At 44.0% G+C, this 22,768-nt stretch overlaps 1 protein-coding gene across 4 annotated transcripts in view; it reads left to right on the forward strand.

The window, feature by feature from the left end:
* The window catches only part of PTPRT (protein tyrosine phosphatase receptor type T), a 1,129,549-nt gene that overhangs the window by 293,209 nt on the left and 813,572 nt on the right, over nucleotides 1-22,768 (forward strand). For all 4 annotated transcript variants that reach the window (XM_030825446.1, XM_030825445.1, XM_030825447.1 and 1 more), the window contains exon 2: nucleotides 16,420-16,545. In XM_030825446.1, the coding sequence (XP_030681306.1) occupies nucleotides 16,420-16,545 (126 nt within the window). The remainder of the gene's footprint in view (nucleotides 1-16,419; nucleotides 16,546-22,768) is intronic.

Genomic DNA, 22,768 nt, shown 5'->3' on the forward strand with positions numbered 1-22,768 from the left:
TTCAGTTTATTTATCTTTAAAATGGTGATGATTAATTCTTGGATTACAAGATGGTTGTTAAGATTAAGTAAGATTACACGGAATGTCTGGCCTGATGCCTAGCAAAGATTAGCTGCTCAATAAGGATCCATTTCCATACCCACCTTAGGCATATGTTTATTGCATGCCTAACATCTTCAAGGCGTTATGTCATGTCAAGAGCCAAGGTGGGCCCTTACCTGCTTTACTTCTCTCCCCGTTTTCATTGTTGATCTCTCCTACTAGTATGTGAGCTCCATGGGGAAAGAGGTCATAGCTGTCCATCACTGCTTTATCCCTGATATCTAGAATAATGTCTAGCGTACACCAGACACTCGATCTAGCATTAATGAATGAAATCCAGATATGGGTTGAATAAATTCAGCAAGGGTAATAAGGAGGAGTGGGAATTTCATGCAAGAGACATTATGATAAAGTTGAGCGGGTTTGTTCTTTGGGATCAAGTTGAAAGTAATTCTAATCCCGACTCTGTCCTTTATAAGCTGTGCAGCCTTGCAGAAGTGACGTAACCTCTCTGAGCCTCAGGTTCCAATTTTGCAAAATCTTGTCTTGAATCCTGAGGAACAACTCACAGGACTTCTCTAAGGACAAAATAAGGCAGTGGTTGGAAAGTACTTGGCATCTAATGGTTCAGGATTATTGAGTGGGCACCAAAGGCTGATTTTCCCAGGGTAGAACTTGAGAATGCTTTGCATGACCTCAGGATGTTCTCTCCTGGGCATTACCGGTGTCCTCTCCTCCCTCTGATCCTCACTGGGCCAAGGTGGGAGCACCTGGCTTCTGTCTCTCCTGAGCTGCTTTAAGCCAGGTCACTAATGGAGCTGAGATGTGGAGTGGGGTCAAAGGGCACTCCAGAGTTCCAAAGAGAGCCATGTGTGGACCATGTGACTCTACTGACCTTGAGCCATCAGGACAGTGTACTCACTGTCTCAGAAGTGGAACTTGCTGGGGGAGGCCTGCCAACAGAGGCTCTGGACTTTAGTTCTTTTCCTTTTTTTGTTTCCTCTGAAAAAAATTGTATGTTAAAAATAAGTCACTTTCAGAAGAAGAGGTTTTTAGAAAGCCAGATGTTCCTGTAGTGGTAGCAACTTTTGGGACTAGCAAAAATAAGCTGCCATCATCCATCTCCTGGTTTCCTGCATGCCCTGGGTGACAGCTATTAGATTGCCTTCAGGCCTTTGGAAGGAAGAATGAGGAAACTTTTTCCATCAAAGGCTAGATAGTAAATATTTCAGTCTTTACAGACCATGTAGTCTCCATCACAGCTACTCAACTCTGCTGCTGTAGCTGGGAAGCAGCCATAGATGATATGTAGGCAAACAAACATGGCTGTGTTTCAATAAAACTTTATTTACACAAACAGGAGGCAGGCTAGATTTCTAGTTCATGGGTCATACTTTGCTGTACTCTGTGTTAAAACTTCCTGATTTGGAGAAAGACATTGGTTTCTGTATTTGTTTTTCTGCTTCCTTTCCTTAATGGGGCAGGAGGAGTGACACCCAGAGAGGAGGGGGCATGAAGCAGCCCATGGGGGTCTTGTGGGGTTGGTGTTTCTTACACAGAACTGTGCTACCACTGTGGTCAAGTCGATGTATTCTAGCAATCATGGCAAGCCAGAACAGAAGACACAAACTGGTTCCCTAAACAAGACGGAGACCTTGGGGGACATGCCAGGAGCTTCCACAGAGAGAGGTATGGGATTGTGGGTGTTAAGTATATGTCATTGAGTATCTTAAGTGTAGAAATTTATCAGTGTGGACATACACAAGTGTTTCATTTCTTCTTTTAAATTTATGTTTATAAAGAAGGGTGTGTGTGTGTATGACATTCTGTGATGGGAGTAATAATTACTAATGTTTGTTGAGAGCTTGCTATGTGCCAGGCGCTGTGCTGTCTTACGTGTTATTTAATCCTCATGATAGCTTATCAGGAATGTACTGTTGGGGTGAACAGACCCAACACCAGGTCTTGAGGGTGATGAAGTCCAGTGGAGTCAAAGGAATGAGAAAAGACAGTTTGAGAGAGAAAGTGGGTTCAGGGGGCCAACACAAGTATGGAGGCTGCAAAGGCCCCAAGCTCTGGAAGCCCAGACTATTTATTGGTGATGAAACAGAGAAACAGGTGGTGAGCATGTGGAGGTCGAAAGGGCAAGTGCATGATCTACAGCTGTGACGGTTTAGCATTTCCTTTGAAGCATGTGGAACATGTTCTGCTACTTGAGATAGTGGAGAGCAGGTTCTTTTAACTCAAGATACAATCAATCCTGGGAGAGCAAGGAGCAAAGAGCCGGGAAGTCTAGACACATTCCAGAGGCCACGGGGGTTTTATGCCCTGGATTCTTTCCAAGCCATGAGGGGTTTTATGCCCTGGGCTTAGATTATGGTGCATCAGGGTAGGCTTCCACCCTTTAGCACAGAGCTTGATGTTCTAAAGGCCACGAGGGGTTCTGGACCCTGGACCCTGGACATGTTCCAAGACTCTTTTACATTATGTCAGACATATAAGCCCTGCCTCGGCTTCTCCCAACACTCAGCTTTTCTCCCAACAATGTACTATTATTATCCACATTTCATGGATGAAGAAACTGAGGAGGGCCTACCATGTGGATTTCATCTCCTGTCTTCTATGTGATATGGGCTCTGGGTGGCATTACCACTTTTGATGCTATGGGAATGAAGTATGATGGGGGACATGGTAAACTGAAGCAAGATTTTAGCCAGTCAGAACTCAAGGACATGGCTGTGATGAAAGGAAGTGTGGGAAAGGGGTAAAGAGATGACAGGCCTTGGGCATTCATACCAGGGACAAGCCAGGCATCCATGTTTTGCTAGGAGTCTCTGCCTGCCCACCATCAGGGACCACTCGAGATAGCACCTGAAGACAGCTGATTATAACTTATTACTGAGGAAGGGGCCTCACACACACCTGACTGAATGGGAAGGTCCTGGGTTTAGCCCCCCTGGCTCTGTGAATATGACTTATCTTGAGCCAAGCTGGGCTTTGAGATGGACCAATCTCAGAATTTTCTTCTACCACCTGCTAGCTCTGTGACTCTCAGAATGTGACCTGACCCCCACTTTGATGGATTTACAGGGCAGTTTGCCTGTTCCAATGCTTTGCAGAATATCTCTGGCCATTTCCTAGCTGTGATATTTGGGTGATGTTATTTAACTGTCCGTTTCATCTTGCATAAAGTGTGGATGGTGACAGTACCTAACTCATGGGCCTCTTTTGAGGATTAAATGAGGTAATCCATGGAAATGGATTAGCACGGTGCATAGCACATAGTTCCCAGTACATGCAAGCTGCTATCATTATTGTTCCCATTTTAAAGATGAGGAAGTGGAGGCTCAGAAATTTTCTTCTGACTCATCCAAGGTCACAAAGAAAGTGCCATAACCAAGCTGTGCATCATCCTCTGATACCAAGTCTTGTACTTCTGACACTTCATCATATTCTACTTCATTCATTCATTCATGAGCATTTAAAGAGTTTCTCTCAAGCTCTCAAGAGTTAAAGTACTGGGCTCTTTGATGAGTCTAGTGAATAAAATGGACACACACTTCCTGCCCTGGTAGACTTAGGCTGGTAGTGGGAAGACAGAAAATAAGTAAATGAGTAAATAAACAATTTTAGAATGTAACTAAAGGGTTTGAGAAACAGCCTCATCAAGCATAAACAAGGTGGTATGATAGAGAATGATTGGAGAAGGGAGGAAGCTGTTTTGCATTTGATTTTTGATGTGGAAGATGCCCAGAGACAGCCACATCACGTGCTAGGGCAACAGTGTTCCATGGGGGAACAGCAAGTGCAAAGACCCTGAGACCATGAAGAGCTTGGCTTGGGCTTCTGCAGGCTTCAGACGCTGACACAGCTGCCAGGAACCAGTTTAAGCCTGTCCTTCTGTGTCGAGAAAACCTTTCCTCACCTTTTCCCGACTGATCTGAAGTTTCTCTGAGATGGGGGATGACCCATGGCCATCTGTTTCTTTCGCTGCTCCCTCAAAATAAAAATGAAAAAGATAGCACTGTTGTGTGAGAAAAGATGAAAGATGCTATTCTGGCATCTGAGTGGGCAGAGCTCTGGCCTGGGGCCCCCTTTCTTTGTAGCCTTGCCCTTTTTATGCCTGTTTGTCCACCTGTAAAATTAGCAGCTGGGCCAGACCGACCCTTCTCTCTTTAAATTTGATAGAGCATCGGAATCCCTGCATCTGCTCCCATGCTGTTTTTGGGAAAGAAGACTCACTGGGTTGGGCGGGACCACTTTTCAGGCTGGTTGGACTCTCCAGCTGGCCTCCAACTTGAAGCATCTTCACTCGTTTCAACTGAAGGTGACTGTTGTCTCCCCCATTCTCTCAGCCCCTCCTTGGCAGGTTGAGGCTGGCACTGACCCAACAGAGGGCCTCCTTCTTTCATCGCACTTTCTCCCTAGTCACAGTGCACCTCACAGTGTCTGCTCACAAACTGGTGCCTGGGAAGGCTGGGGCCCGTGAGAAGACAGAATCTGCTTGCCATATCCCATGATGTTCTTTTTTTTATAATGTACAAATGCACCAGACAGAGGCCCATAGCAGACCAGGTAGAGAAGATTGTCTGAACAGAGGCTCTTATTTTCAGGGAACTCCTGGTACTTTTTGTGTCCCAGCAAATGTAGCTAGATACCATGAAGGGAGGACATAATTGTAGTCCCATAGGATGTCAGAAGTCAAAGGATTCTTAGAAGGTGGGGGACAGTGCCTATAATCCCAGTGCTTTGGAAGGCCCAGGAGGGAGGATCACTTAGGGCCAGCAGTTTGAGACCAGCCTGAGCACATAGGAAGAACCCATCTCTACAAAAAATTAAAAAATTAGCCAAGTTTGGTGGTACATGCCTGTAGTCCTAGCTACTTGGGAGGCTGGGACAGGAGGATTGCTTGAGCCCAGGAGTTCCAAGCTTCAAGTGAGCTATGATTATGACAGTGCACTCCAGCATGGGTGACAGAGCAAGACCCCGTCTCTTAACAACAGCAACAAAAAGGTTCTTGGAGAGGGTTCAACTTACTGCTTCTGTCACACATGGAGAAATGCTGGCCCTAGAGTCTACATGACTTATTCAAAGTCACACAGTAGTGAGGGGGTGACAGAAGCTGGGATTTCCCATGCAGACCAATAGCGTACCACAATCAGCCCTGATGATCCATAAGGGATATGATGGGCAAACTCAGATACAGTTTCTTCAAAACATTTTGTTTGTTTGGTGAGATTATGCCAGCTGATCACTTGTAATATATCTGCCTTTTCCATTTCTAATTTATAGATTGGGATTAAATATTAATTTAACACATACTTGGCACTGACTATGTGCCAGGTACTATTCCAAGTCTTTACAAATATTAAATTACCCAATCCTCATAACAGCCTTAAGAGTTAGGCACTATTATTGTCCTAGTTTTACAGATGGAGAAATGAAGCACATAGAAGTTACATAAGTTGGCCAAGGTCATATAACTAAATAAAAAAAAAATAGCAGAGCTTAGATGCTGGCTCTGGAGTTCATAGCTTTAACTACTACCTTGTTCTGTGTCTCCCTGGGCAAAGAACGTCATCCACCACCCAAGGTGGGCATTTCTGGGGCTGCTTAACCTCATTGAACTCTTTAGTTAATATGTGAGAAAACTGGAGACCCAAAAGGGCATGAAGGCATCAGATTAGGTTCTAGGGCACCGCCGTTTCTGTTACCCCTGGGCTTTTCCCACTGTACTGTGCTGCCTTGGAAGTCGAAACATGTTTCTGATCTAGAAGACACCCAGAAGCAAGTTCATTATTCTCCCTTGAAGTTCCTTGGCTAACTTCCACCTTTGTTGTTTTCATTCCTGGATTTAATATAATGGGCCACATTAACCTGAGTTGCTGCACAAAGTCTCGTAGAAAAAGAACCAAATGAACAGATCAGACACCGTTTTCTTGGTCCTTGGGGAATGCTCAAGCCATCAGAGAGACATCATCTTATTTATAATAAATTCACTGTTCAAAGAGCTTTAAAACATTTTTTTATATTAGGAGTATTGTTTGTATCTGTTGAGTCCATGAGTGTTTGACATTGGATGACTTTATAAAACATTCTACTAATTGGATTTGTTAAAGCAAATAAATCAAACACTAATTGGAACGTGCCCTGCCATTATTTTTGCTTACTGAATTAGATATAATGGTGTGAAGGCCTTCTTATCATATTTGTGCACTTATTTAAACACCCCCCCCCGGCACACACTTCTCCAAATTCAATTAGATATTCAGAAAAGGAATTCAATTTATGGAAGGCTGGTTTACATTCATTCTGGGGGCAAGAATCGGCTACCCATGATAGGCTGCTCACGATTAATAAGCCCCACTTAGATATTACCCCGCCTTCAAAGCATTTGTTGGCATGAGGGTGGAATCTCTATGATTTGGGGATTGAGGTATTTTATCTTTGGAATATGTGTCCACAGAGCAGGATTGGCTTCAAGGGCACTGAGTCAACACAGGCCCTGGAACTCAGAAGAGAAGAGCCCATGCTTGGTTTAATGCTCTGCTGTCACCATCTTGATTTCTATTTTTTTTTTTTTCTGAGATGGGATTTCGCTCATGTTGCTTAGATTGGAGTGCAATGGCATGATCTTGGCTCACCACAACCTCCCCCTCCCAGGTTCAAGTGATTCTCCTGTGTCAGCCTCCTGAGTAGATGGGATTATAGGCATGCACCACCACGCCTGGCTAATTTTGTATTTTTAGTAGAGATGGGGTTTCACCATGTTGGCCAGGCTGGTCTCAAACTCCAACCTCAGGAGATCCGCCCACCTAGGCCTCCCAAAGTGCTGGGATTATAGGTGTGCGCCATCGCGCCTGGCACCATCTTGATTTCTTAATTTTGAACAAGAGACTCTGCATTTTAGTTTTGCATGGGGCGCTCCAAATTTTGTAGGTGGACCTATCTTGGAGGTCGCCTTGGTTGTCAGACCTTCTGGCCAAGAAACAAGCCCATGATTGGAGTCTTGGCTCAGTCCCTGATCTGATGCTGAGTGCATCATTCACTCCTGCCTCAGTTTCCTTATCTGTAAAGTGGGAGTACTACTCCTTACCAATGAAGAACACAAGCTTGTAGTGTAGATGAAGTGTTTAATTAAATCTAAAGAGTTAGTGTTCTTTACTTAATCCCTTATCCATAGGGCTAGGAGACAATGGGAGACATGTCCCTCCCTCCGGTTCCCAGAGACAGGAAGAAACATTCTGCAACTGAGTCTTTGGAGGAGAGGGTCAGTAGCACATGGCATACATTCAAATGGCAATACACGGGACTGTATTAAAATTCAGTGACTGCTAAAATTGGGAATTTTTATGTCGTTAAAGAGAAGTCAGCCAGCTATAGCCTACCAGCCAAATCTGAGTGTTCACTGGTTTTTATATAGCCCACAAGCAAAGAATGGTTTTTACATTTTTAAATGGTTAGAAATCAAAAGAAGAATACTATTTTGGGACATGTGAAAATCATATGAAATGCAACATGCAGTGCTAATAAATAAAGTCTTATTAGAACACAATCATGCCCATTCTTTTTGTATTGTTTCTGTACAACAATAACATTGTTGAGTACTAGTGACAGGGAACATGTGGCCCCCTGTGATGGGTGGGATTCTAAGACAGCCCCCAAGATTCCTGGCCTCTGGGGTACACATCCTGAGTACTTCCCACTCCTTGTGTGGACCGTGCATGTGATGGATTTCACTGTCTTGATTAGCTTATCTTAGTGAATGACAAAGATGAAGGAATTTTGCAGATGTCTCCCCATGTGACTGTGTTTGCAGATAAGGCCTATAAGAAGGTTAAATGAGGTTATATGCATGAGGCCTTAGTTCCACTGGGCTGGGAAGGTGCACCAGAGTACATAGGCACCAAGGAAAGGCCGTGTGAGGACACAGTGAGAAGGCGGCCATCTGCCAGCCAGGAAGCAAGCCCTCACCTGACCCTGCCCAACTTTGGTCTGAGATTCCTGGCCTCCAGAACTGTGTGAAAATAAATGTCTATTGTTTAAGTCACACAGTTGGTGGCATTTTGTTATAGCAGCGCTAGCAGGCTAATACAACCTGCAAAGCTGAAAGTATTTACTATCTAGCCCTTTATAGAAAAAGTTTAACAACCCCCCAGTTAAAAAATAACTGCTTTGACCACATTATTCTTCTGTGCCCTGTAACCTTTATTCTTGCTACATCTTGAATCTGTCTGAACAGCTCACAAGTGTGAGCTCTTCACATACCAGCGATTACTATGTGAGGCCCACACCACCCCTTGTTCCCCACATGTGCCTGCCTTCCTGACTTTAAGCCACCTACTCCATTTCTTCTCCTCCCTGTAACACTATGGCCTCCGTTATGAGGTGAAGGGGCAGAGCCTACCCCCTATGCCTGGTCCTCCAGAAGTGCAGATTGGCATCCTGGGCCTGGGCAGTGAATGGGGGCAGAAGGCATGCAGACTGGCTGAATGCCATTTTACAGGGATTGGGGAAGAACCGTGCAGCCACTTATTTTCCTCAACTGGTTCCTTTCGAGGTCAAGGTTACCTTTTCAGTTCATCACCATGGCAACCTAGTATAATGAGTAGGTGCATAGACTGAGCTAGTCTGGGTTCAAAGCCACGCTTTTCCACCTGTTATTTGTGTGATCTTGGGATAGTTTTGTTTTTTTTTTTTTGACCTTTCTATGCCTTAGTTTCTTTGTCTATAAAATTGGGGCTAATGATCATATCCATCTCATGGGGTGATTGTGATAATTGCATGAGTTACTACTGGTGAACACTGAGAACAGTGCTGGGCACTGAACATGGTTATCTTGACTGTCTCTCAGATCTCTTTGGGATCTGTGTCTGCTCAGCAGCTTTCTGTCCCCATCTCTTTGACCTTGCATTGTGATTACTTGGTCCTTGCAAACTCTTATCAAGCTCTGCTCACAGTTTACTCCTTAGCAGTCTCAGCTGTCATTCTGGTCCTCTGGCAAATACTCTCATTTCTCCTTGAATGACTTTTCCACCTGTCTGTGGTCTCACCTTACTCTTCTCCATTTCCTGGTGACCTTATGGCGCTTCCTTAGATCAACCTTGGACTTCCCTTCTTTCTCGGGATTCAGAATCTCCATCTGTTTTGGCCCTTCATGTGATCAGAGCAAATGTTCTTAAAGGGTCCAGCCTGACTTCTGAGCTCTTCGCTCCTACTCCCCTGCAAGGCCTCCCCTGGGTTCACCGTGGCCCCCAGGAGAAGCCCGATGACAGTGGATGAGAGCTTTCTCTGTGGGCCCCAGCCCGCCTCCTCTACGTGAGTGGAGGTCCTTTTTAATATATTCAGGCATTCACTGAACAATAAAGTACAAGCACATACTATGGGACAGACTCTGAGGAGAGAGACCCTTGTGGCATGTCCCTGTTGCTATGGAGCTTTAGTTGGAGGGACACAGTCCTGTGGTCTCAGTCCCTTCCCCCACCCCAGGGTCCCTAGTGCTGACGTCTCCCCCAAGAATCATGAGAATGTATGTGGAGTGAGCTACTAGGACTTTCAGCACCAGCTATGGATCAGGGAGGGGGTGTTTCTGCGTATCTTCATCCATGGCAGATCACCTTAATCTCCGGCCATGTTCATCAAAATGATGAGCTCTACCAAAAGTAGTGCCTACCATGGAGGGCAAGTAAAGGCAATTTTCCACCTTTTTTAGGTTTAGCCCAGTTTTCTTTTCTTTTTTTTTTACTTAGCTCCACTGCTGGATATTAAAAGAACATCTTTCTATTCTGGAAGCATCAGGGTGAGACCAGATTCTGTGAACACACAGAGTGTTCAAAAGAATGCTGGGTTGGAGCAGTGGAAAGTACCCAGGCTTTGGTACCATCCAGTCTAGGGCTCACATCTTGGCTCTATTCCTTCATGTGGGTGAGTTTGATATGTCATCTATAAAATGGTACAATCGAAATGGCAGGGCTTGTGGTGAGGGTTAGATACTGTAGGTAAAGCCTCCATACATTCAACTGTCAATAAAAGGAGGTGTTGCTATTAGTACTGCTCTATGTGATGTCATTGTTTTTCCCTCGCTGGGTAAGTTCCTTAGGAGCTCTGATGACAAGTTTTCATTTCTTGTCATCAAGAAATGAATTGCTTTCTTATACAAAGAAGAAAGCAATACTTCTCTCTTAGAGCAAGTGTTGGCAAACTGTAGCCCCTGGGCAAATCTAGGCTGTCACCTCTTATAAATAAAGTTTTATTGGAACACAGCCACACTCATTTATTTACATATTTTTGCACTGCAATGGTAGAACTGAGTAGTTGTGACAGAGGCTGTGTGACTACAAAGCTGAAAATATTTACTGTTTAGTCTTTTATGGAAAATGTTTGCTGACCCCTGTCTTAGAGAGTGGTGGTGTTTAAGTCACCTACATCTACATTAATATATATACAGATATACACATACACCTACGTAGTTCAAATACAGTGCCTGGCACACAGTGGGAGCCCAACAAATCTTTTAGTTCCTCTACAAAACTTAATTCTGCTCAAGAATACACAGGATCATATCTAAAAATGCAGAGGAAGACACATTTATATTTTTATTGAATTCTATTCCTCTCTCATTTTCAAAAGAAGAGCTCATGTTTTTTAAAAAAATTCTGATTGACACTATAAACTTTATTTATGCTTTAATGTATCCTAAAGTATGTATCCTGCACTATTTTTACTTCCCTTACAGATGCTGATATGCTATACATTACCAAACCCAAATGGATTTTCAAAATCCAATTTCCTTGCTACAGTTTTCCATTTCTCTGTTGACTTTTTATGTCTGATTCAAATCAGAGCATCTGCGGCCATTGCCACATTTTGACCTCAGCCTGCCCAGGGAAATAGCTCCTTTGGGCAGGTGCTGGGTCCTTGGCCAGTGGCTGCACTTCCCTGTCCTCCCCCAATTATGTGGATCTTCACCAAACCTCAGCTGAGCCCAGCTCCTGGGGTGGGGGTAGATTTTTTGGGTTTCCTTCCTCCCAAAAATGATTGTGGTGAGGTTGAGATCGCTTAAATGATGTCACCTGCTCTTCAAACCTGAATGAGGTTAGCATCCAAATGAGTGTCTTTGGGGACTGTATTAGTCCGTTTTCACACTGCTGATAAAGACATAGCCAAGACTGGGTAATTTATAAAGAAACAAGTTTAGTGGACTCACACTTCCACGTGGCTGGGGAGGCAGCACAATCATGGTGGAAGGTGAAAGGCACATCTTACATGGTGGCAGACAAGAAAGAATGAGAGCCAAGCGAAAGGGGAAACCCCTTATAAAATCATCAGATCTTGCGAGACTTATTCACTACCAGGAGAACAGTATGGGGGAAACCACCCCTATGATTCAATTATCTCCCACCAGGTCCCTCCCACAACACGTGGGAATTATGGGAGCTACAGTTCGGGATGAGATTTGAGTGGGGACACAGCCAAACTACATCAGGGATTCTCTGGAACCATAAATCTCCCCTAAGTAGTCTGCCATAAACACCTGCAGCAACGTCTGGGGCCTGTTTTGGGTGTGTCAGGTGTTATGGCCACTAGGAATCGCGCCAAGACAGATAGATGTTATTGGGTTTAAATGTTTTCTGTTCTCAGTCCAGGGGAAGCTTGGCTTAAATTTCTTCTCCTCCTCTTGGTGGATCTCAGTGGCATGGCACCCTAGCCAGTACTTGTGCTGACTGCATGGGTCTGTATCTCTGTGGTTCTTGAGAGTTCTAGTTCTTTCTGAATCTCTGGATTTCTTAAATGTTACAAGTGGAAGGTTCATTGCAATCATCTTGTTCAGCCTGTTGCCTTGCACAGCAGAAAATCAAGGCTCAGAAACAGGGAAGGGATGTGAGCCCAACAGGTTGTACCCAGATGTCAGTGTCAGTTGCTATTGGGTTATATAGTCTTGAGTTCACAGCCACTCTGTTTCTCAATGTGGGAGACAAAAAACTCAGAAAGGTTGCCTAAAAATACATATTAGGTATATTTTCTCCCGTGAATAGTTCTTGAAACTTACCTTTGAGTCAAGTCAGACCAATAGGGAGCGGGTATCCAGACTGCATTGCATTGGGCCCCAATGAGCTTTTACTGAATTGGGTGTTTAGGTGATGCTATCAATTTATATTGAGAATGATGATGAGAAACAGTCTCATGAAATTGGCCATTCACCCCCTTGTGCGGATGTTGTTTCATTATGGGATATGGGGTTTCTGTTATGAGTATTCCTGCCGAGAAGTTCTTGTCTGATCAAAGCACCTGAAATGGTTGTCATTTCCCTGAGCAATTTGGCTTTTATTATATAAACACAGAGTGTTCAGTACCTTACCAGGTTTTGCTTTTTTTCTATTGGGTGTCAGAAGCTCAGAGCTATATATGTAACCCCCTTTTAGTAGAGGAACACGTGGAAAATCGCAGCATAGATTTGTGGCTCCCTCCTTCTGTCCTGCTTTTCTTTCTTTTCCTGTCCTCAATTTGATTTTTGTCATCATGCAGTATTTCCTGCTTCTATGTTTAACCTGCTGCTTTGGTTGGACCAGTGACCAGTTAGGCAGCATTCCTTGAAATTCCCTGCTTTGCTGGGAGCCCAAGGGCTCCATGGAAAAATCATGAACTGTGTGTATTGCTGGGATTCAGACGTGTATGAGTGATAAAAGTGCAGAACAGGAGCCTGTTTCTAGAAACTCTTCTGTAGGAGGGACATTAAGGTCCCCAGAGTGACCTTAAGGTCCCCATTTTCTGTCCTGAATGCATATGTCATCCCATAAGTGATGACAAATTCTGGCAGAGTGGAATAGAATTGACAGTGGGTCCTGAATATTCTGAAGAAATAGTGGCTCAAGATAGAGTGCAAAGCTGCTTTTAAATTCACTATAAGTGAGCTCTTCTGCAGAGGCAAAGAGAGGACTGTGGTTTGGGGTCACTAGGGTCTGAGGCCTGCTGCTGTGGAACCCTAGTTTCAAAGAGCAGACTGTAAGAAGGGAAAAGCATTTGCTTACCTGCTGCAGATTGAAGTGACCAACAGAGCTCAGCAGAGGGGAGAAGCAAGGTGGTTCAGTGAGTGCCTGTGAAGAGGAGGTACATCCCTAGTCCTTAGAGGGCCAGGACCTGTCAGCAGTCAGCTCAGTATCAGCTGAGCAGTCTACCTACAGTTAAGCAGAGGCAGGGAGGTGAGGGGTGGGCAATGGATCCAAAGGACTAGGGGCAATTATTAATGTGACCTTGCCTGGGAACTGTAACCTGGGATGCCCAGAGGTATAGCTGAGCCCTCTTAAATCTTATCTAGAAGAAGGAAGAGAATTTGTTAATTAAACCATTAACTAAAATAATACCTTGGTTTTTTTTAGCATCAACACATACATAAGAAAGCATATTTTCCGTTGCATCTTCAGTGTATATTTGCATGCTTACCTTTCACTCTATTCTGCTAACTTTGTGAGGGTAAGGATCATATCTATCAATTCTGTGCCATGTCCAGAGCCCATTAAAAAAACTTGTTGAATGTTTGTAGAATAAGTGAAGGAGTGGATTTGAATGGAGAGGCCCAACCACCTTGGAAGTTCTTTATCTGCCTGGCCCCTCTCATTACCTTGTAAGTGAAAGACCTTGTCCTTGGTTTGGGGGAATAATTCTCTCTCTGGCCTGTTAGAATGGGCATGGGCTCTACAGCTATGTTGCCATGGATTTAATATTGGCTCCAACACTTTCCTTCCATTTTTGCCTGAGCAGGTCATTTATCCCCTCAGTGCATGGATTCCCTTAGATTTAAAGTTGAGATACAATGTACCTCATGTGGTTTGTGAGGATTACGTGAATGCTAATGAGATAGTCTATGTAATAAGTGTCGAATATGTTGCCTGACACAGAGCAATGCTTGGGAGAGCATGCTGCTTCTTTCTTTCTTCAGATCACTGTGTTGAGGTATGACACACTTCATATATTAGTCAGGTTGTACAAAGCTCTACGGTGCTAACAGTTAAACCCTAAGATCTCAGTGGCATATGACAAGAAAAGTTTATATTTTGTTCCTGAAAAGTTGAATGCTGATATTCCTGGTCAGGCGACTCTCTGAGTGGCTCTCCTCTACAGAGTGGGGATACTCAGTGGGGTGCTGTCTTAATCCATTTCGGCTGCTATGACAAAATGCCTTAAACTGAGTTATTTAAAAAAAAGAAATTTATTGCTCATAATTCTGAGGGCTGGCAAGTTCAAGATCAAGGTGATAGCAGATTTGGTACTTGGTAAAGGTCCATTCCTTATAGATGGCACTTTCTCTGAGTCCTCACATGGCAGAAGGGGTGAATGATCTGCCCAGGGCATCTTTTATAAGGGCATGATCTCATTTCTGAGAACAGAGCCCTCACAATCCTTTGGAAGCATCTCCCAAAGGCTCCACCTAACACTATTACATTGGGGATTAGGCTTCAACATATGAATTTAAGGGGAACACGCACATTTGGACCATAGTAGTTGCTGAAAGCCAGCTCTTCTTGGTGTCCATATCCAACAAGAAAGGAAAGTGGAGAAAGCTTTTCTATCACAGGTTTTCTTCCATGGTGTTTGGACTGTATTCTATATCAATCTGTCAACAGGATGTCCACCACCACTATCCAGAGGAAATCTCAGGTCTGGGGTGCAGAGAAAGAATTTGGTTCTTTGCAACTGATGGAGACAATAGTGTGATGTTAATGAGCCTATGGGCCAGGCTAGTGTGGGATGAATTGAATAAAGCCGTTTGGTTATTTTCTTAGTCAATTTAGGCTGCCATAACAAAATACTGTGACTGAGTGGCTTATAAACAACAGAAATTGATTTCTCACAGTCCTGGGGACTAGGGAGTATAAGATCGAGACATTGGCAGATTCAGCACCTGGTGAGGGCCCAGCTCCTGCTTCTTTGATGGCACCTTCTCCTTGTGTCCTCACATGGTGGAAGGGGCAAGATAGCTCTTTGGGGTCTCTTTATAAGAGCACTAGTCCCACTCCCAGTCCCAGTCATGTGGAGTCTACCCTCATGTCCTAATCACCTCCCAAAGGCCATGTGTCCTAATTACCTCCCAAAGGCCATGTGTCCTAATACTATGACTTTGGGGGTTGAAACTTCAGCATGAATTTTGCAGGCGTTCAGACATTTAATCTATAGCAGACATTGGTTCTCTGTGGGGTGGGAAACCTATGAGCGTTTAGAGGAGGAGGATGGTGATGTGATGCACCCTCTGAACATTAAGGAGACAAGAAAGGGACATTGGAAAAGATGGACTGGAGTGTGAAACAGGTCTGGGAGACTAGCCAGGAGGCTGCTGTAGAACTCAGTCCCAGTTCTGCCTCCCTGCATTTGTGTACCCTGCAGGCTCAACTCAGAATGCCATTCCTCCTGCCCTCCGCCCACGGAGATGCTCCCATCCTTCAAAGCCCTGTTTACTTCTCCTCCACTTCTTCTGCTTTCTCCTCCAGAATATAATGGGCTCCTATTTCTCTGGACAGACCAGTGTTTCCTAGTTGGAGCCTCCACTGTACACCCCACATCTCTCTCAACATCACCTTGATGGGACTTACGGCCCAGAGCATATGCTCAGTGAATCCTTGTCAACAGCAAATGAACATAACTTATTGTCAAATGGTGGATGGCTTGACCTTTCAAGTTAAAGGGAGAAGCTTTAAACATTATCAACATTGACTTTATTATCTTCCAGGTGCATGATTGTCTAATTTCTTACCAATTCGATTCTCACTGCGTGAAAAATGATTTTTCGGACTGCTTTTTACAGAGAAACAGGTGGGCATTGAGAAAGTATTCCGTGGCAGTTACTTTTCACATGTTATTCCATTTAATCCTCATGGTATTTCTGTAAGGTTGGACATTCCCTTCATATCATAGGTGAGGAAATGGAGACGCTCAGGTATGAAGCATCTGGCCTGAGCTCACACAGCCTTGTGAAGGTGGTGGCTGTCTAGTTTTGCCAGACTCGGAAGTGAGTGCTCCTTCCACTGCCTCACAGCATCTCTCCGTGCTGCACAAAGCAATTACAGAGGCATGCCCTGGCATTCATTTTTACTACTTAGAATGAGACGCTGCTGTTTACTTTCTCAGGAAGGAAGATTAAAATCAATGTAACTAGCCTTATTAACTTTTTTGAATACGGGGGCCTGCAGATGCCAGTGCCTTTCCTGAGAGCACCAAAGCAAATATAAAAATCCAATTTGCTCGTCTTTTTTTTTATATATATAAAAAGAAAATCTTCTCCAGAGTTTAAAATTCAAAGCTGTAAATGAAGAGCCGACGAGACAGAGGTAACGAACCAAGCCTCAGACACGGGAATGTATTTACCCATATCTCTTTTATCTGCAGGTGGCTGTTCCTTTGATGAGCACTACAGCAACTGTGGTTATAGTGTGGCTCTAGGGACCAATGGGTTCACCTGGGAGCAGATTAACACATGGGAGAAACCAATGCTGGACCAGGCAGTGCCCACAGGTATGTGATCCATCATGTTTGGGGCTGTAATGGGGATGGCTAGTTTTTACCATGAATCATGGGGGTAAGAACTTACTTACACATTGAGCCCTCTGAGATGGCAATCGATAACTCTGTAGGTAGTGAGTTCCCCACACTCAGAGGTAGTCAAACCAAGGCTGAATGAATTCTTTTTATTTATTTATTTATTTATTTATTTATTTATTTATTTATTTATATTATTATACTTTAGGTTTTAGGGTACATGTGCACAATGTGCAGGTTTGTTACATATGTATCCATGTGCCGTGTTGGTTTGCTGTACCCATTAACTCGTCATTTAGCATTAGGTATATCTCCTAATGCTGTCCCTCCCCCCTCCCCCCACCCCACAACAGTCCCCAGAGTGTGATGTTCCCCTTCCTGTGTCCAAGAGTTCTCATTGTTCAATTCCCACCTATGAGTGAGAACATGCAGTGTTTGGTTTTTTGTCCTTGCGATAGTTCACTGAGAATGATGGTTTCCAGTTTCATCCATGTCCCTACAAAGGACATGAACTCATCATTTTTTATGGCTGCATAGTATTCCATGGTGTATATGTGCCACATTTTCTTAATCCAGTCTATCGTTGTTGGACATTTGGGTTGGTTCCAACTCTTTGCTATTGTGAATAGTGCCGCAATAAACATACGTGTGCATGTGTCTTTATAGCAGCATGATTTATAGTCCTTTGGGTATATACCCAGTAATGGGATGGCTGGGTCAAATGGTATTTCTAGTTCTAGATCCCTGAGGAATCACCACACTGACTTCCACAATGGTTGAACCAGTTTACAGTCCCACCAACAGTGTAAAAGTGTTCCTATTTCTCCACATCCTCTCCAGCACCTGTTGTTTGCTTTTTAATGATGGCCATTCTAACTGGTGTGAGGTGGTACCTCATTGTGGTTTTGATTTGCGTTTCTCTGATGGCCAGTGATGATCATTTTTTCATGTGTTTTTTGGCTGCATAAATTTCTTCTTTTGAGAAGTGTCTGTTCATGTCCTTTGCCCACTTTTTGATGGGGTTGTTTGTTTTTTTCTTGTAAATTTGTTTGAGTTCATTGTAGATTCTGGATATTAGCCCTTTGTCAGATGAGTAGGTTGCGAAAATTTTCTCCCATTTTGTAGAATTCTTTAGGATTTGGTACTAGTCACATGTCACCCAGATTCAGCATTTCTTTTAGCTTCGAGATTCTAAGCTTTAGCTACAAGTAGGTATCACTGGGTTTTGCTTGGGAGCCTGATGATAGGGGCATGTCAGGGAAAGAAAGAGCTTCTGAAGAATTTAAGGTCACTCCTTTTCTTCCAGGCCACATAGACATAAGTTGTATATATTTAGGGAAACCTCAACTCAGACTATTATAAGGTTATATTAATTATATTATTATATTATTGTTATATATTATCATATTATTGTCTATTATGTGTTAATATTATATAATTTATATATATATTTAGGGATACTTCCACAGATTTTTATAAGGTTATATTATTATATAATATTATTTTATATTATTATATATTATTATATTATTATTTTATATTGTATTATAAGGTAAACACCCTGACATTCTAAATACCAACCTTTTATCCTTAACCAGCGGCGCTGAAGGCCTAGTGTGAATTCTTGATGGATACCTGCATGGGGCAGGCCTGTGAGGTACACCTGATATGTTTCAGGGGAAGTACCTGAAGGAGGTCTACTCAGAGAGAACACTTAGACTCTAAATGTGGGGTATAGCTGCGTCGGGTGCATCTTGAAGAGGCTTACCGGGTGATAGAAGCCAGGAAGAGTTGTGACTCTGAGAAAGTGAAGCTCACTTTTCTGAATAATCACATATCCCTGCTACAGTTGTAAAGACAATTGCTTGTTGGAGAAGGGAGGCCATTTTCTACAGTTTCTCCTTGACCAAAGGCTCCCTCGCTTTAACCCACACCTGTCTTGGTTTTCACCAATCCTCCAGGTGCTCTTTCTCAGTCTCCCCTGTCAGCGCACTCTGGCCATGGAGTATTAAGAGTTCTTCAGGCTTACTGGGTGTTCTTTCCGTGGCTGGCCTCAACCACTCCCATGGCCTCAGATACTGCCTCTGTGCTGGTGATTCTGACATTTATGCCTCCAGCCTAGATGTCTCAGGAATTTTACACCTACACAACCCACTGCCCAGCTGCCATGTCATCTTGGCTGCCTCTGGAGAACCGGGTTTTCCAGGATGCTACTAAACTGGGAGCAAAGAAGATGCTCAGAGATGCCCAGGGAGGGTGAGGGTGTGGCCTTGTTCACTTTGAGTCTGGCTCCAAAGCAGGAGGCACTGGATGGTTATGGATAGCTCCTATTAAGGGCATTAATTGTATAAATTTCTCACAAGTGTTGATACAAGGCTTAGGTATAATAAAGTTGGGCTGTGGTACAGAATTGAGCATTTCAGATCTGGTGGGACCTTACTTTGAATGAGCAAAGTCATCAACAGGTGTGCATGCCTATTAGTAAGGCAGTGTGGAACAACCTCTGTCTATTGCTCAATCATGCTGACTTTATCAAAAGTACTGCCTGGTTTACATGATAGAATCACCCATCCCATTAGGGACCCCAAGAATCCAAGACACCTCTGCTTAAACATAGCACATCTGCTCTACTCTTCATGGCCCTCCTTGATAGTGGCCCAATAAATCTGGATCTTATAGTGTGTATACGTGTGTGTATGCATGTGTGTGTGTGTATGGGGATGTGTGGGTGTGGTGTGTGTGCATGCCTGTGTACTGGTGTGTGTGTGTGTGTGTATGTATGGGGGTGTATTGGTGTATCTGTGTATGCATGTCTATGGGTATGTGTGTGTGTATGTGTATGGGGGTGTATGTGTGTGTGCATATGGGGGTGTAAGGGGGTGTGTGTGTATGGGTGTGCGTTTATGGAGGGTGTATGTGCATGTGTATGGGTGTGTGTGAGTGTATGGGGGTGTATGGGTGTGTGTGGGGTGTTTAGGTGCATTGTATGTGGATGCCTGTGTATTGGGGGTGTGTGTGTATGGGGGTATATTGGCATATGTGTGTATGCATGCCTATGGTGTGTGTGTATGTGGGGTGTATGTGCATATGGGGGTGTAAGAGGTGTGTGTATGGGTGTGTGTGCATGTGTATGCGGGTGTGGGTGTGGATGTGTATGGGTGTGTGTATGGGAATGTATAGGAGTGTGTGTATGGGGGTGTATGTGTGTATGGAGGGTGTGTATGCATGTGTATGGGAGCATATGAGTGTGTGTATGTATGCATGTGTATGGGGGTCTGTGTGTATGGAGGTGTATGTGTGTGTGTGTGGGTGTATGGGTGGTGTGTATGCGTGTGTGTGTTTGTATGGGTGTGTGTATATGGCGGTGTGTGCATATGCATGTGTATGGGTGTGTGTGTGTTCACATATGCTCTTTCTGCTCATCTTTAGTCCACTTAAAGCCCTGTAGCATGTTGTAGGCTCTCCAAGCTCAACATCTCCAAAACTGAACTCTTGATTTACCCATTTCCCCTTCCCTGTCTACTCACTTTCCACTGTTCCTCATCTCCAGAAAGCTCACTTCACCCTACTGGTACTGATTCAGAAACTGGGGGTCCATGTTTCTCTTTTTTCTCTGTCTTACCCACTTTTCCAATCAATCACTTTTTACTTCCGAAGTATATCTTGGGTCTGCCCAAGCCTCTCCATCTCTGCTACCACTGCCCTGGTGAACACGACCATTGTCTGTTTCCTGGGTAAATGGAAAACTTTCTAACAGGCTCCTTGACTTAACTCTTTTGACTTTAATCCATTCTCCAAACAGATGGCAAAGAGATTATTCTAGAATATAAGCATGTTCATGTTACTTCTTTTCTTCCTTGTCTCTACCCAGCTTCTGTCTTAAGGCTTTCTGAGGCTTCTCATTGCTCCAGGAAAGACCAAAGCCCTGTTGTGGCCTCCAAAGCTCTGAGGGCTGATCCTCCCTAAACCTCCAAATCATCATCATGGTCCACATCCCACTCTGCTCACTTTACCCTGGCTTCTGCCAATTGCCAGAATGTTCTGACTCTCTCCTGCCTCAGGAACTCACATGAGATTGGCATCCTCCACGGAGCCTTTCCCCTACCCACTGTCTTGTGTGTCCTTTTCATATCTCAGTCTGGGTCAGCATTCTTTGTAATGGTTCCCATTGCACCTTGCACTTGTCCTTAGTAACACGCATCATAGCAGGTGTTATTCATCCAGTGCATGTTTTACTCCCAGATGAGAAGTTCCATGTGAATGGGGACCATGAGAATCTTGTTCACAACTTTATCTTCGGTGCCTAATGCAGGACTTCAGACATCCTATGTACTAAATTAGCAATTTGTTGGATGGATGTGTGGATGGGCAAACAGTCTTTATTAGGTGTTTCTATTAATACAGGAATGAATGAAAAAAAGATTAAAGGCCTTTGGCTGCTTTACTAACTGATCACGTATTTTCCTCTTTGCTACTATCCTTCCCATTTTATGGATCAGTAAACCAAGTTCTGAGAAGCTGAGTAAAAGTGTGTCGTTTTACTCATGCTACTCTCTCTCCCAAAAGACACGGCTTTTGCTTCTAATATTAATTTTCTCAGCCCCTCATTACGGCGGGGTGTCATTTCATAAATATTGGATCATGCTAATACAATCTTCTGGGCTTTTCTAAATAGAGGCATTTGATAATGATCACTGAAATTATTCTGTCATGATGCGCCTGTGGATTTCAGCGGCTCTGTGTGCCGCTTAGGCAGAGAGGCATGAAAGTGAATTTGGGTTAGGCGAAACTGTTTGTTCTTCTTACGGGCAAAGGCTGAAATCTTGCTTTTCTTTCAGTAAAGCCAGCAGTTCTCCTCATCTTGGAAGTCAAGTTTGAGTCTGTTTATTTAGATGTTTCACAGCTTTTTGCCCATCCCCTGTGTGTGACGAGCTCCGTGCTATACTTGGTCTGAGTAACTCAGTCCATGTCGTTTTGGGACTTAAGTCTGCTGATGGCCTCCCCTGGCACATAGGATGAAATCTGAAATCCTTGTCATGGCCTATAAGATCCTGCATGATCCAGTGCCTTCTTTGGGCCCCTTTTCTTCTCCTCTCTCATACCTGGTGTGTTTTAGTTCCTCAGATGTGTCAGATTCTTTCTTGGCACAGGTCCTTTGCACATACTTTTCCTTGTTCCTTCTCACCAGAATTTGTTTTCTCAATTCTTCACTTTGTTGATTTCTCTTTCGTTCTTTGGTTCTCTCTTTCTCTCTCTTTTTTTTTTTTTGGAGACAGAGTGTCGCTCTGTTGCCCAGGCTGGAGTGCTGTGGCGTTATCTCAGCTCACTCCACCTCCCAGGTTTGAGTGATTCTCAAGCCTCAGACTCCCAAGTAGCTGAGACTACAGGCGCATGTCACCACGCCTGGCTAATTTTTGTATTTTTAGTAGAGATGGAGTTTTGCCATGTTGACCAGGCTGGTCTCGAGCTTCTGACCTCAGGTGATCCTCCCGCCTTGGCCTCCCAAAGTGCTGGGATTACAGGCATGAGCCACCGCATCTGGCGCTTTGCTGATTTCTTCATGTCTCAGCTCACAGGACTCCTCAAGGCGATCTTCCCTTATCCGTCTGTCTAAAGATGGACTTCCTCCTTATTCTCACTCGTGACATCCTGTTCTCTGTTTTCAAAATCCTTATCATAGACATGTTTGCAGTTCAGTGTATTCCAATCTTACACAACAGCTGAGTGATCCCAGGGTCTCAATTCCCAGTTTCCACATCTTTATCTTGGGGACCAATGTGAGAGTTAAATGGAGGATGTCTGCATGAGTGTCAACTGTCTGCCTGGAGTAGGGGTTAGTCATTGTTGGTTTTTCTAAATGTTTTCTCGTTCTTGCAATCTCTGGGGCTGGAAGTCCAAGTCCATCTGAGACCTTGCCTCCACTTCTAGCTCACTGATGCTGCTTTACAAAGGCGAGCTGCTCAGCAGGTGTTCTGCTGTGGGTCCTGACAGGCCAGAGACGCTTTTCAAGTCCAGGATGCATTGCTGCATCGAGGGCTTAGACATTTCCTCCAGCCCAGCTCTGTGAATTGAATGTTACACACAACCACTGTTATTTGCCATTGAAAGTAATGGCAAAGACTGCAACTACTTTTGCATCAACCTAAATATATACTTTTCCTCATCTCTCTCCATGCGAGAAGCTCTTGCACTAGCATTC

The sequence above is a fragment of the Nomascus leucogenys genome, chromosome 13, assembly GCF_006542625.1.
Source record: "Nomascus leucogenys isolate Asia chromosome 13, Asia_NLE_v1, whole genome shotgun sequence".
Taxonomy (NCBI): domain Eukaryota; kingdom Metazoa; phylum Chordata; class Mammalia; order Primates; family Hylobatidae; genus Nomascus; species Nomascus leucogenys.